Below are 16,208 nucleotides of genomic sequence, written 5' to 3' on the forward strand. Positions count from 1 at the left end.
TAATTATGGGTTATCAAGATTGTTTTTACTTTTATTCCTTGTGCCCAAATCTCTAATGTGTAATTACTGCTAACTAAAATCAGATGAACAAATAAGTGGCTGATGGGAGGTGGAAATGCACCCATTTCTTCTCTTCAACTAGTTATTGCAATTCAACCAAATAATGTATCCAAACAAGATAAAAATTACAACATTTCAGATGAAAAGATCTATTGACATGTTACATTATAATCTCCCACACACAAACACATGTACCAACAAACCATGGCCCATTTCGAAGGAGAAATGTAATGTTTTAAGAAATATACAGTGAAGAGCTTTGCCAAGCCCCACACACTAGTACAAGTCAGCTAATGCACACACTACTACACATGCCTCTGTAGCAGACTGCTGCAATATCCAAGCAATCCATCAAAAGGGTACCGCTATTTCGATTCCACATCCGAAGAACCAGGTCTATCCACTAGTCAGTGGTCCACAATTAAAAGAATAAATGCATAGTTGTAAAAAAATCAGCCCAAGTTTCCAACTCATCCACTTATTTCTAATATCATGATCTAGACAATGGGGTCCACATGATGGATGGCTTAGGTATTTCACCTATGTGACACATTAGCTTATTTATACACTCCTTGTGTGCTGAGCAAAGATCTATATGGAATGAAAAGAAATTGAATGGACGCAATCACTACCGAGCTTCTATAGTGGAAACAGTTACATGGTTTATGGAACAAGTTGTTGGCTTGACTGCGGCGACAGTGCTTCTCTCGATGAAAAATGCAGGTTGTTTCGGCATCGGCAGGTTTGCGGTTTCGCTCGTAAGCATAGAAATAACAGCTGACATGGCAGGCCTTTCCTTTGCACAATCTTGTACACATAAGAGCGCCACGTGGATGCATCGCAAAAGCTGCGACAAGGGAGATGGGTCATCCAAAAGTGGGTCCATCAATTCCATGGCCTTTCCATCCTTCCAAAACTCCCATGCCTGTAAGCATTTCATTCACATTGTTACGGACATGTTCTAAAGGAAAAATTAGCTTGATATTCAGATATAGGAGAATGATCAGATTCATCTATAGTATGGTAACATGCGGTAATTGAATATTTTTGAGCTTGGTGGGGATCATCCATGATGCATATGTGGAATCTAAACCGTGCATTGATTTTCGGACCCACCCCATGTTCACCATTGATCCAAAACTTAGTTGGGAAAAAATCATAAGGAGCAATGTAGGATCATGCTTTAAACATAGATATTCATGTGGGTTGGCTGACATGAGTTTCATAATTTCCTCGAGTTTTGGCGTGTCCTAGATCCTGATGTGGTGCACCTAATGAATGGGTTGGATGTCATATATACATGATATGGGGACCCCACATTCGACTTGGAAGTCTCCACAATGGTCCTCACCCTCCGCAATGTTGCCCATCCTTTTCCTTATTGTGGCCACCTAAATTATGGATTAGCCTAGTGTCTAATGGATGGATTGGATGCAACTAACAAATCATGGTGGGCCCTCACAACTTGAAAATATGGCAACTATGGAATGTTTGTTGGAACATATGGTAACCATATGTTCCAACAAATAGATGTTATAATTCCCATAAAATAACAGAGAAAATGATTATCCAAGTAGTCATTTGGCAATATGGATTTTGGGCAGTTAGGAATTGGAATTTAAGATTTTCAATCCAAATCATGTTTGGCACCATGCAAATCATAAGAATTATTCAAGTCCTGAAGTATAGCCAAACGAACTATAACTACACGCCCATCAATGAAAACCGGCGCGATTTTTTTTACTCACAACAACCAACTCTACAACTCAAAGCTTTTGAGCATAATTTCACTCTCACACACTCAAATAACACCCTTTACTAATATATCGGTATTAGACTAATTACAACTTAAGTGGGGTCCACCGATATGCCTGATCATGATATTTAACCCTTGGGGAGATTCAGACCGTTGATCAAGTAGAGATTCAGACCGTTGATCAAGTAGGCCCACCTTATAGAATTCTTACACATTAGAAAACCTTCCAAGCATATTCTAAGGCATTTACTAATCACAATAGACTTTTTTAATTGTCTTTATGGTCATATGAATTTTTATACATTTCGTCCGGAGATAAATCTTAATATTAGAAATTGATAATTTTACCCCTTCTTAGAGCCTTTACTAAATTACAAAATACTCTTATAACAAAAACTAAAATACCCATGCATAAAGGAACAAATTTAAAAAATACTACTCAATGTTACGACTTGACTTTAACAACAAAATGCTAAATTTCAAATTCAACTTGAATTGAAAATCCTTAATAGGTCCCTTTCCAAACCCAAGAAAACAGGTGGAGTGCAAAATCCTAGATTTTCATTCTTCACAAGGTACCTCTTCAAACGCAAGAAAATAGGTGGGGTGCAAAATCCTGGATTTTCAATCCTTAGAAGCTCCTTTTCATACCCAAGAAATTAGGTGGGGTACAAAATCTTGAATTTTCAATCCTCAAAAGCTCCCTTTTCCTACCCAAGAAAAGAGGTAGGGTGCAAAATCCTAGATTTTCAACCCTCTCCAACTATCGTAATTGCTCCTTCCTCCTCTTTAAGAAACTCTCAAGTCTTTTAGGCTGTCTAACAATTCCTAAACTCCACACATGATAAAAATCCAGGCTGCCAAATATAATTTCTGAATTCCATAGGATTGAAAATCCAGGCTGCCAAACCAACTGAAAGCATACAAAATCTAGGTTTGAAAAAGAAATCCATGATTTAGAAAGTCAAAATCCAAATCCATGCTAATGACCATCAGATTTATGACTTGGCGATGATCATGGCACTCTTCACCATTCAACAATTAGGGTTGCAACTAGGCCAGGACAGGCTAAAGTAGGTCCTGGACCAAACCCAAGCCCGGGGATTCGGCTCGGGATGGAGCGGACCCATCAACCAACATGGTTAATACCGATTAATACAACAATCAATTAGTCAGGCAGGAAAGCTGATAATACTTGATCACCAGCCTCTACACCGGGCCCGAAACTGGTTCATGAGATTGGCTCTGGTTAGGCTTGAGCCATCCTAGCACAGGTGCAACCCTTCATTGAATTCATATGCTACCATTCTACCACTACTTATTTTAAGTACTCACATGTCCAAGAAGGTTCAAGGAGCGGGTCGGATGACGAAAGTCAGTGTTCTTCTTGCCACTTACTATCTCTAGCAGTATAACCCCAAAGCTAAATACGTCGGATTTCACTGAGAAAAGGCCATGCATGATATACTCGGAAGCCATATAACCACTAGAATTCAACATTTCAACAAAGCCGCATAGTTAGCGAATGCAGTACCGCATTATTTTCAAATATATGCAACTTCCAATGTAGACAAAAATATAAAATAAAAATAAAAATTTACTTACTATGTTCCAACCACCCTGTTTGTATTTTCCTGGGATACATTCCCACCAAAAATTCTTGCCATGCCGAAATCTGAAATCTTAGGATTCATATCACTATCCAAGAGTATGTTGCTAGCCTTCATATCTCTATGTATAATTCTCAATCTAGAATACTTGTGAAGATAAAGAAGCCCTTGAGCTATCCCTTCGATGATGTGGAAGCGTGTGCCCCAGTCTAATTGTGCTCGCTTGGATGAATCTGTGGTTTATATTCAAACATACAAACTTGTTTGGATGAATATAGATAGCGCCAATAAGAAATTCTAGGACATTGCAGCATGTTGCAATGTTCAATTGTTAATAACTAACCGAATAGAAACTTATCCAAGCTTTTGTTGGGCATGTATTCATATATCAATATCTTCTCTTCTCCTTGAATGCAGCAACCCAAAAGCTTAACAAGATTTGTGTGTTGGAGTTTGGCGATGAGTATAATCTCATTCTTGAACTCCACTAGTCCTTGTCCCGAACTCCTCGATAGTCTTTTCACTGCTATTTCCTTGCCTCCAATCAACTTACCCTGAAACAATCATCAGAGAGATCGATCAAAGGTTGGCAAAAATTCCAATTACCCTCAATCCCAAATGCAATTATTTGCCATTTGCCTCATTTATCATTCTATTCAACACTACCAAATACAACATGTTTAGTTTTAGAGTGGACTACTATGATCTTGGATGGATTAGGATGTGTATGTGTTTGGTAATCTCTCAGACTACCATACTGTTTTTATTTTAATAAATAGAGAAAAGGGGAGTACTTGAACCCTAACCCTAGTTTCCCACAGACATTATCTTCATTTGTTATGATATATATACAGTTGTACAAATACTTGTATAAATTAATGATTGTAAGTGGAATAATATACAATGTAAGCTTTACACAATCTAGTCCTAAATCTATCATTTAGGGAAAGAAAATGCTAGCCATCATGCATCTATCCCAAAAGCAAATGTATATCTCACAGCATCATTAGGCTGTCCCCCAAGTAGGATTGGTGTGCATGGTACCCAAACCCTTCAGTAAAATTCTCCGGTAAATCGGCATGGGACCTCCCAAGGGTGAAAAAACCGAAGATAGATTAGGCGAAGTGGATGTGGTGCGTTAATCTGTCTCCAAAAATGCTGATTTTTTCTTGGAAAGTCTTATCAAGTGCGGTTCCGCAATGGTTCAGAAAGGGCAAAATGTCCTCTCGGTTCCTTGCCGAAAGAGGTACCTTCCAAAATGTAATTTTGTGGTGGCCCCCAAAGGTCGGGTGGGTTAAACTCAACGTAGATGGTTCTTCTAGAAGAAACCTCGGCACAGGGGAGGTGGAGGGTGTCGCAGGGACACTTTGGTCAATTGATCTTTGCTTTCAGCAATCACCATAGGACTGGCCAAAATGAAACTGCTTCTTGATGTGGTCAATATGTGATGGAGTATGTTAAAATATAGGATATGAAAAACTGTACATATTATAGATAGCTATATGAGTGAATTCGTGTATATCTATTAAAATCTCTTATAAATCTATATAGATCTATCTCTTTTATACATTCCTACCATTCTCAATGAAATACATACGGTATGCATGCAATTTTCCTAATGTAGTCTCTTGTAGAATAACATATAATTCTACATATGTATCCTATGGTCTAATAGAGTATGGGTTGATCAATGTAGAAATTAATTGTGATTGAAAGTTAGTCATTCAAGTTATGGTATATGGAGAAGCTCCTTCATGGTGAATATGGTGCTGGTGGATGGAAACCAATATAGGAAACTCCCATCTCCTTAACTGCAAGATAGCCCATGCATTTTGAGAGGACAATGTTGTAGCGGATAGACTGGCACCAAAAATGTTTTGTTCTTCAGAATATCTGATCTTCCAAATGAAGCTAGAGGTTGCAGTAAGAAGGAAATGAGGGATGTTGGAATATTGTTGTCTGCGACATTCTTCACCTGCCGCTTTTAGTTTATTTTGTGTCCTTTCTGTGGGCTGTCTCTAAGGCAGAGCAAGCGTACAGGATATGTTTTTTTTTTTTTTTTTTGTTTTTGTGTGTGTATTTTGAAGTACTTGCTTGTAGGGTGTAGATAGTGGGTATGGTGTGCTTGGTTTTTTGTTGGGTCTGAATGCTCTCGTATGGCTTTTAGAGTGGATCAGGTTCATGCCCTGTCTGTTTTTATAGCTGTACAAGTTTTTTTGAACCATATTAATGCAATTGGGGTGGTGTGATCCCACCTTTCTGGAAAAAAAAAAAACTGAATTACTATCAAAAATCGAAATAAAATAAAAGGTTTCCTAGCATGTAAGGGGTCATTTGAATGCCTGTAAAATTTTTAAGTTTAAACACACCTCTATTCAGGTTTAAAGTGTTTGTGGTTTATTTCATTTGGCTTTAAGCTGTAACATGCGCGCGGGCGCGCGCACACACACACACACACACACACACACACACACACACACAGAGAGAGAGAGAGAGAGAGAGAGAGAGAGAGAGAGAGAGGAACCTGTTAGTTGTAGGTTTTTCTTGAAGAATTTTTTATTTTTTATTTTTAAAGAATGTTGGGATTGTAATTTGACACACAACAAAATGTCAGGATTTTAAAAGCCTCTATTGTTGGGAGCGGAAGCAACCTTATATCTGAATCAAACAAGCAATAGAAAACGAAAAATTCAAACAAACACAGAAAACACACAAGTTTTTATGTGAAAAACTTTTGTGGGAAAAAACCACGACACAAAGCGACGATCAATCTACTATAATAAGAAAAAGTTACGAAAGAAGAAACAACTTACAATAGAAGCTTTCCCTTCAAAACCCTTGAATATTCAAGTTAAAATCTCACTTTAACCCTAATCACAATTAGGAGAGTATTTATACACTCCCGTACAAAATTAGAAAAGAAAACAAAAGTCACACTTACTCAAACTTACACATTCCATCGATCGTAGCGATGGGACCTTCGGTCAAATTGAAAACATGTAAAAGGTGACAACATACAATTTGAGAATGCACTCACAAATTTGATCGAACTAACAGGTACATCGATCGAACCAATAGAGGTCTTCTTTGCACTAGGATTAAAGGAACTTAATCAACAATCTTTATTGTGGCTTTAATCTTCTAGCTCTACTGCTCCAAGTTGCTAGCTACCACCAGCTCTAATCTTCTTTAAAATAATGACATCCTCGCTTTGTGCATATGTTGTCTTCATTTATTCTTTTCCAAGCCCAGAGAAGTCGAGCAAAACTTGAACTTCTCTATAGAAATAATCTTTGTAAGCATTTTCGTCGGATTCTCGCTGGTATGAATCTTCTCAAAAGTGACATCTAATTCCTCTAGTATCTAGTAAATAAAGTGATGACGAACATCAATGTGTTTAGACTAGGAGTTATACATTGAGTTCTTTGCCAAATTTATTACACTTTCGCTGTTACAATACACAGGTACAACTTCCTGCTGAAGCCCCAACTCATTCATCATCACTTTCAACCAAACAACTTCCTTGAATGCTTTTATCACTGCCATGTATTAAGCTTCGATTGTGAAAAGTGCAACACAAACTGAAGCATCAATATCTAACTAATAGCTCTACCCACTAAAACAAACAAGTAACTAGAAGTCAACATTCTATTATGCACATTCCCTATATAATCCACAACCCTCGACTGGTCGAAGGTTACTCTTCGACTGGTCGAGAAAGCACCGGAAAATATTCATTTTTTGGATTTCAAACTTGAACTGGTCGAAGATTATCTAGACTGGTTGACCCACAGCTTAGACTAGTCGAACCAAAGCCTAAACTAGTCGAACTTAAGCCTAACCAAAGTATAAAAACTCATATAAGTTTGTCTTTTGAAAGCACCCAAGTCTAAGGTCTTTCTAGGGTCTATTATACCTGAGAAGACCGGACATTGAAGTGTCAAGCTTGAATTTTCTTCTTGAATCTTCAATAAAGCATAGTTGATCTTATACTTGAAGTGTAGTTGAAAGTGGAGCTTGATCTTCTACCATAAGTGTAGTAGAACTTGAATTCAGTTCAGCTTGAACTTTCCAACTTCATGACTTGTACTTAAGCTTGCACTTTCCAACTTCATGACTTTTACTTTAAGGTGAACTTTCCATCTTGATTGAATGTGAACTTTCCATATTTATTCACTTAAAGGTGAAATATATATCATAAGTTGTTTTGTCTCATCAAAATTTGACAAACAAAAGTGTGCTTCATACATTATAGCACTTACAATCTCCCCCTTTGTCAAATTCATGACAAAACACTAATCATAACAACAGCCATATTGTCAGCTTGATTTCCATATTTGTAGAAGATGCAGCTCTATTGAATCAGCAAAATTTTTACTCTCCCTTAATGTGAAATTATCCTGTGTTATGATAAATAATACATTTCCAACACAAAACTTCGAATAACCATCCACGTATCAATATATCAACATTCAATATAATGCATAACTCATTAAATCTACTTATCATCAAATTAATAATCTCTCCTCCTTTTTGTCACAAAATGATGAAGGGAAGAATATGCATATGAGTAAAATCTATAAATCACAGCCGAAATAGTAGATCAATAAGAAGAAAATGAATAGAGAATGGTAATTATAAGTTAACTTCAAGTCATCAACAATGATATAAAAAAGGAGTATGAGAGAGTTATCATCCAACAAACATAGGAAAAAGTTGTACAATCCAAACATAAAATAAAATGACATCAACTTAATCAGATCCAGAAAAAGAGCATGGAGGAGGCATATAAGGGTCGATCTGGTGAAGTTCTCTAGTACTGTGATGAAAGTATTTATGCATATACTTTATTGAAGATTTATGACTTTCAACTAGATTGTCCTGCGATACCTTTACCTCAACAACCTTTTCTTCTAAAGACTTAAGCTGATCATCAACCTGAGATGGTTGATACTCAGGATTAGCTTCATCATCTGATTCCAGTTCTGCAAAAATATCATCCATAGATGTGTTCGGGGAGGTATATCTAGTTTATCTTGTGAATATTTTTATTATCAAAAGAAAGAGCAGACTCTGGCGCATCAGTCGATGGAATGACAACGTTGCAATGGATAGCAAGAGTTGTCATGAGATATGCAAAAGGAATCGACCCATGACCCGGATGGATATGAAATTGAATAATCAAGTAACATATCAATGATGGAAGACAAATAGGAATGCCAGATGCAACAGCATGAAGAATACGAGACGAGGATACACATTTGATGTAAAAATACGATGAAGGACCTTGAATCTTGGAATCATCTAGGTGACACGGAGAGTATTATCAGAACTCCATTTGGCATTAAATCGACATAGCTTACAGGTAATCTCCTGACGCTTAGATTCCTAAAAAATCACTTACTCCCATGTTTCATTTTTGTGCAGAGAGTCCACCTTATCATGAATCACTGTCATCCACTTCTCTTCATCTCTATCTTCTAGTGTTTCTTAAAAAGTAGACGGATCCTCTCATCTATAATGAGAACAAATGTAATGTTTGAGTCATCTCTGTATCTCAATGGTAACATGTGATCTCTTGATGGATTTATCATAACAAGTGGTTGCTCCACCCCTTTTGAAACAGTTAGTGAGCGACTTTGTCATGTAGATGCTCTCTAACTTTCTCCATAAGCCTGCGCTAATCGTCTCATTGTTGACATTAGAAATAACTTTATTGGCCAAGCACAATTGAATTATGTTAATTACTCTCTGATGAAGTTCATCTTAATCTTCTTCATTCATATATTCCAGATGATGTGCTTTCCCAAGGAAGCTGTAGCCCTTGTTGAATTAGGAAGGCTTTGATCTTCAATATCCATAGTTCAAAGTTGTTTTTTCCTGTGAACTTATGTGTCAAACTTTACATTCAATCCTCTTGATGCCATATTTCCATATTCAAACTAATACCCCAACCTACGCTCTAATACCACTTGTTGGGAGCGAAAGTAACCTCAGATCCGAATTAAACAAGTAATAGAGAATTAAAAATCCAAAAAAACGAGAATACATGAGTTTTTATATGAAAAACTCTTGCAGGAAAAAATTATGACACAACAACAATCAATCCACTATAATTAGAAGAATGTTACAAGAGATTGAACAACTTACGGTAGGAACCTTACATTTCCCTTCAAACCCCTTGAATATTCATGTTAAGCTCTCTCATCTTACCCTTAATCGCAATTAGGAGAGTATTTATACATTCCCATACAAAATTAGGCAACAAAACTTGTACTAATTCAAATTTACACATTCCGTCGGTCGGACCGATGGGACCTTCACTCATATCGACGGGAACTGACTCACATCCACCGGTCGATCTGAAAACATGCAGAAGGTCACAGCATGCAATATGAGAATGCACCCACAAATTCGGTTGAACCAGCAGAGACACCAGTTAAACTGGAGAAGGTCTTCTCTACGCTAGGATTAAAGGCAGTGGATCAACATATGTAACCTATAGGTGGTGAAATCCCACTACGGCATGTGTGGGTGTGTGTGTCAGGTGCGTGTGTAAAAAGAAAAAAAGAAAAAAAAACATATGTAACCCATAAAGTGTGTTCAACTTATAAAAGGGTTTATGGGCAATTACCAGCATCGAAACAACCCCACGATATTCTAGAGATGTTACCTTCTAGCTAGTCCAATTTGAAAGGAACATAATCGCAATTTGGAGCACAAACTAACAACAAGGAAATTACAATGCACTTCTTTCAATTTTCTTCGAATACGAGTGCAATTCAACTCAATGGTGCAACCAGTCACACCCATGATAGCTTAAGAGACTTAATCTATTCTTACCTTATATACTGGTCCGAAACCACCCTCTCCGAGCTTGTTCTCAGCACAGAAGTTACCCGTAGCACATGCTATGCTACTGAAGCTGAACAACGGCAACCGGCCATTCTTCTTACCTTCTTCTTCAAAGTCATTGGCTTCGTTATATTCATTTGCAGCTGCAATATCAGTACCTAACACACACACACACACACACACACACATTTAAATAAAATAAAAATAAAAATAAAAAACAGTAATAACATTTCTTGCTTCACTTCGTTGGCAAAATACCATTGTTTAAATGGGTGCTCCGAAGGTGGGGCCCACGTAATGTATCAATGACATCCATTACCCAAAACTCAAGTGGGCCACAGCAGATCAGGGAAACAAGTTTGAGAGTGGATGACTAATGTTGATTTCAACTGGGGAGTGGGATGAAGGATCAGGCCCAAAATCAGGTTGTGAGCCCTGGTGCAAATCAAAGGTGAGGATTAACTCCCACATTATCCTTGTGCTGTGGCACATCAGAGCGGTGTATCAGGCTGACTTTTGATACCTTGGATTAACATGAGGTCAGCACGCCTCTTGTTTAAAAGCCTGAAATGATCCTGACCCAATTCCACTCTTCAGTTTTTTTTTTTTTCCTTAACTAACTTGATACCTTGGATAATATGTTGGACTGTTTGGTTTTTCATATCCTTTATAAATATGCTGTAAATAGATAATTATTACTCTCTTTCAGCTTGTTTGAAAATTTAAAAGTATTTCTTCCAGGTCCAAAAGGACTTAGAGTTAAACTTGTGGGCCCCACTGTGATATATGTGGCACATCCACTCCGTCCATCTGTTTTACTGAAACATTTTGGGACGTGAGACAAAAAATAAAGTAAATAAAAAGCTTGAGTGGCCTGCACGAAAGGAAACAGTGACCTTAAAATGTCCACCATTGATAGATGTTTCCTTTACTGGACTCACATTGATGTTTATTTGTCATATGACCTGTTCATAAGGTCACATGGACATGGATAAGCGGAATATACAAATATAAAGTTGATCCAAATCTTCTGGGGGCCCCATGAAGTTTTTAATTATGGGCTTTCAATTTCAACTGTTTCCTATGTGTGGCCCCCTAGAGATTTGGATCTGCATCATTTTTTGGCTCATTCCCTAAAATCAGCTGGGATAATGGATGGACAGTGTGGATAAGCCACATACATCACAGTGAGTCCTAATTTCATTTCACATGTGTCCTCAATATTAGCATCAACATGGGGTGATGCAGTAATTACCTAGGGAAGTAATTATTACCTATTCACAAGCCATATAAAAAAATCAAACAACTCCAAACATTATATTTGCATAAATGCACGAAAATGCTTGTGATGTGTTAGTATACATATGAGAAACATACAAATATATAATACGGTTGTCCCGCTGAGATTATATATATACACTGACATGATCGATGTTGATCATGAAAAATGCCCACAACAAAAGAACAACAAGAACCCAGAATGATTTTATTTTATTTTTTTATTTTTATTTTTTTTCCTTTCTGTTTAGATCACAACTGAGTCTATTCATCCCAGTCGAGTTTCGAGTTGACTCGACAAGCCTAAGATCAGTACTAATTGCTTGTGTATGAGTGTGAGAATTTACCTTTACATGGGAGCTTTCTTCTCCATAGGTAGTAAAAAAGAGATCCAAGCAATACAAATGGTATTAAACCAAGGATCACCCATAGCCATATCTTGCTACCTGCTGCAATATATAGGAAATCATGTATCCAAATCAAACCAATGTGAGTCTTTAAAGCTGAAATTATGTGCTTTCTTTCTCATTATAATGAATTCAATTAAACAGAAGGTCTAGAAACACTATAACCATGATTTGATCGAAAATGATGAAATATGAACCATCTATCATATAGATTAGGTTACATTCAGATGGACTATTGAATTGAATTGTGGTAATTAGTTCGATGAAAGTTGTGCGGCAGCATAAACTGGAAGCTCACTATCATCAAATTGGAAACCGACGAGCTCCCACTTATGAAAACACTTTGAGTGTGAGCGTTGTTGATCGTGTAAAGACAATGTGAAATAACCATATATATATATATATGAAAATGAGTGGAAAATAAAACATAAGATATATGTGGTTCATTTCAATGTAACTATATTTATGGAGAAGTATTGGCAAATAATTCCGCTAACAAAATAAAGAGAATGCAAAATCCATGAAAGGTATTGCTCAAATACAATGAATATACAAGACAGGTTTCTCATTTTCTCCGATCATGCACTAAGAGAATATTTGTGAAAACCTTCTCGCTTTTTTTCTTCAATTGGCCAATACATGAGAAGAAATCATTGGAGAAATTTCTCCCTTTGAGAGAAACCCTCTCCTTTTTTCCTCTCCATATTACTAGCACAAGCGAATCCTTTTAGGCTCCAAAGAGAAAATACAATCTCTTTACTTTTATAACATGCCGTAACTTGGATATCAAAAAATCATAGGTAAACATGACATTATGTCATTGAAAAAAATATCCCTCACCTAAAGCCAATTAGGTGATGGGCCAGTACCCCAACAATAAAACTCTTTATCCTTCAAAGAAACCCTCTCTCCTCTCCTCTCTATCTTTTCAACACAAGGGAAAATCCCTCTAGACTCCAAAGAAAAATCATATCTATGTAGTTTTTATAACATGTTCTAACTTGAAAATATGCAGAAAACAATGCTCTTCACCTAACATGCAAAAATGACAATATTGCTTTTGGAAAATGCCCCTAACCTAAAGCCAAGTTGATGAGTCATCATCCCCGAACAAGTTGAAATGACAAGATCATCTATGTAAGAACTCAACTACAACTAAAGGCTTATAACTTCTTCCCCTCATCTTCAATCTAGGAACCAACAATGCAAGCTGTGGCTTACTTTCTTCCTCTCATCTTCAATCTAGGAACCAACAATGCAAGCTCTTGACTGAGATGATCGACCTAATGTTTGAAATTATATTCAATATAGTATCCAAACGCATCATTAGACATGATATTAATGGTCCATCATCTATTGTTGTAGTGTTGACAAGGTGTGTATAAAAGGAATTTGTATTATGGATACTCTCAATTAGCTGTAAAAACTCAGAGATAGAATAATCCTAGTTTTGAAATTCCAATTTTTGCAATCCTTGTGAACCCTTTAATAGGGAATGTTGTGATTGTCAATCAAATCATTCTCACTCTCTATAAATCTTTTGCGTGGGCCCACTAAGGTGGACCACATGCGATCTGATCTGACGGTTAAAAAAGAATGCCTATTTAGTGTTGTAATACTATGCTATAAGCAGGCAATTCTTATAGAAGATCACGAGTTTTTCAATAGGAATTTTTCTTTCAGCAAATGTGATGGCGATCCACAACAGTTGAATCTTGAATCCTACTCTCCTCACACCAGATCCGGGGTCATTCATGCAGCGGGCCCTCAGGTTTTCAGGCTCATTACACAAACAAGGTGGGACCCACATGATAAATGGCCAAATCTCATCTATGGAGCAGGTGATAGCCATAACATTTAGTCATGTTCTTCATAGCTATCACCAAAGGTACTTAACCTGAGTCCCCTTAATTCAATCATTCCATAGCTAGACTTACGGGTTTCCGGAATGCGAACACGAACATAGAGACGTCGCCCTCCGTCATAATTCTCCCGAAGACTCACCAATTCCTTATGCCAAAACAAGCATCCGGTTCCATTTTCGTGGGCGGAGGTGAAAGCGGTGCAACTGCAATTGCTCAGGCACATACTCTTACAATCTGTATCGACTAGACTTGAATTTTCCAAAATCTCCGAATCCTTCGAAAATGACATCTTTTCAGCTAAGATGAACCCATCTTTGTGCCCACAATGCATCGGCTTCTCACTTATGCACCCGGCAGAATAATCATTCGATTTCCAGTACCCCGGAAACCGGGGACTAAAATGTGGCAGGCAATTACATTGCAACGATGTGCCCGCCTTGCAACTACTGTAGGCACCGCAAGGAGCATAGGCCTTGCATGGATCGTTTGGGAGAAACAGACCCAATTGCCACTTCCGGGCACTCTCCGACCACGTCCACTGCTTGATTTGCCCTGATAAATCCAATACAAATCTTGAAATTATTGAACTATCAGTGACCGAATACGTGACGTACGTTTCATTCTCATTTGAAACATACATGAATTCAAACATCCGTGACACCGAACTGAAATTCCTCCAATCGCCGTAATTGATATTTCCCTCTCGGGGCACCTTGGACCAGATGTAGAACTGCTCTCCGGTGCCGGTCCGATCCAATCGAAGAAAGAACCATCCCGGAGAGGGGTCTTCCAAAGTTCTATGTGAAGTAAGAATCCATTCTCGCTTCGAGTTTTTATCTACACCGAGTCTCATACCAGGCAAGAACGTATCGACGGCTTCATCGAAGCTTTGCCACAGCACGTGACTGTCGCCAAAGAAAACAAGATTTCCAGAATCCATTAGCTTGAGACTTGTATTGTTCTTTCCGGACCCGGATGCGACCGTGCTCGAGACTCCTCCCGTGTCACGAATGATAAGATCTCCACCTTCGTTAATCATCAAAGCCGAACTCGAGCTTTGGCGATTTGCGATCCAAACGACGGTTTTTTCTGGGACTTTGTGGTACCATATTCCAAGACGGCAGTTGTGTTCGAGACCGCCGGGGCTGAAGAATCCGAGCTCGAAGATGCCGGCTTCTGAAACGAGGGTCTGGCCGTCGACGATTGACTGGCCTTGTGTTAGGGCGTCTGAGGTTGCATGGGAAGTGGAGAAGTACGTAGAGAAAATGAAGAGGAGATGAAAGAAGTACGTGGAGCTGATGCTTGCCATTCTCTTTGTAATACAAAAACCAGCTCTTCCGTCGTTGAAAGGGCGAGATAATAGGGAGACCAGGTCATGGACACATCTCTTTCTAGCCGTCCATTCGAGGTCTTGATACAGGTTGGTGCTGTGGGCTCCACCATGATGTATGTGTTTTATCCATGCTGTCCATCCATTTTTCCAGCTCATTTTAGGTGATAGGCTAGTAAATGAGGAAGATCTAAATCTCACTGGACCACATCACATGAAACAGTGGTGATTGAACTCCCACCATTAAAAACTTCCTAGCGCCTTCTGTAATGTTTATTTGCTATCCAACCTGTTGATTAGCTCATAAAAACATGGATAAATGGAAAAAAAAATAGATATCAGCTTGATCCCAAACTTTTGTGGCACCCAAGATGTTCTTAATGGTGGACGTTCAGTCACCAAAATTTCCTGTGTGGTCCACCTGATATTTGAATCTTCCTGGTTTTTTGGTATACTGACCTAAAATGAGCTGGAAAATGGATGGACGGAATGGATCAAACATATACGTGACGGTGGGGCCCACGTAACCGACCAGTACGGAGAATACAGAATGTCATTTGCAGTTCTACGCTTGGGTTGGTAAGGGAGTGGATTAGGTGTTATCCGGAAGCGGATTGCGTCCGAACCCGATTAGACAAAAAGCGGTCCGACCAAAGCTCCTGTGGAGCCCACCGTGATGAATCTGTTTATCCAAGCCGTCCATCCATTTTATCGTATCATTTTAAGCCCAAAACTGAAGAAGATCCAACGTTCAAGTGTACTACACCAGAGATGATTCTTGCATTTAATGATTTGTCTATCTACTTCATTTTTGATACCTTAGAATGATCTTAGAAAATAGATGGACGGCTTGGATAAACAGATACATCAAGGTGGGCCCTACAAGAGCTCTGGTTGGACGGCTTATTGGCCGACCGGATTCGGACGCAATCAACTTGCGTGTTACCATGTAACACCCACGCACGGTGGGGCTCACCTTGATGATTTTTTTGTATATCCACGCCGTCCATCTGTCTTTTCAGCCCATTTAAGACGTGCTCCAACAAA

At 38.4% G+C, this 16,208-nt stretch overlaps 1 protein-coding gene across 1 annotated transcript; it reads right to left on the reverse strand.

The window, feature by feature from the left end:
* Positions 1–228: 228 nt before the first annotated feature.
* LOC131225031 (G-type lectin S-receptor-like serine/threonine-protein kinase At4g27290) lies at positions 229–15,140 on the reverse strand. Its single transcript, XM_058220457.1, has 6 exons — positions 13,904–15,140; positions 10,270–10,457; positions 3,770–3,980; positions 3,422–3,659; positions 3,152–3,302; positions 229–985 (listed from the first exon to the last, which is right to left on the reverse strand). The coding sequence occupies exons 1-6, from the start codon at positions 15,138–15,140 to the stop codon at positions 689–691; spliced, it is 2,322 nt and encodes a 773-aa protein (XP_058076440.1). The 3' UTR covers positions 229–688.
* Positions 15,141–16,208: the final 1,068 nt, after the last annotated feature.

The sequence above is a fragment of the Magnolia sinica genome, chromosome 14 (genome assembly GCF_029962835.1).
Source record: "Magnolia sinica isolate HGM2019 chromosome 14, MsV1, whole genome shotgun sequence".
In the NCBI taxonomy this organism is placed as follows: Eukaryota; Viridiplantae; Streptophyta; class Magnoliopsida; order Magnoliales; family Magnoliaceae; genus Magnolia; species Magnolia sinica.

Bases quoted from the DNA above. Each gene is read 5' to 3' on its own strand.
- LOC131225031 (XM_058220457.1), bottom strand. From the start codon at position 15,140: ATGGCAAGCATCAGCTCCACGTACTTCTTTCATCTCCTCTTCATTTTC. The intron at 10,458-13,903 runs GTAAGTCTAGCT...TGTGTGTGTGTG, and splicing joins TGTTCGCATTCCGGAAACCC to TGTGTGTGTGTGTGTTAGGT. The intron at 3,981-10,269 runs GTAAGAATAGAT...TGATTGTTTCAG, and splicing joins GTTTCGGACCAGTATATAAG to GGTAAGTTGATTGGAGGCAA.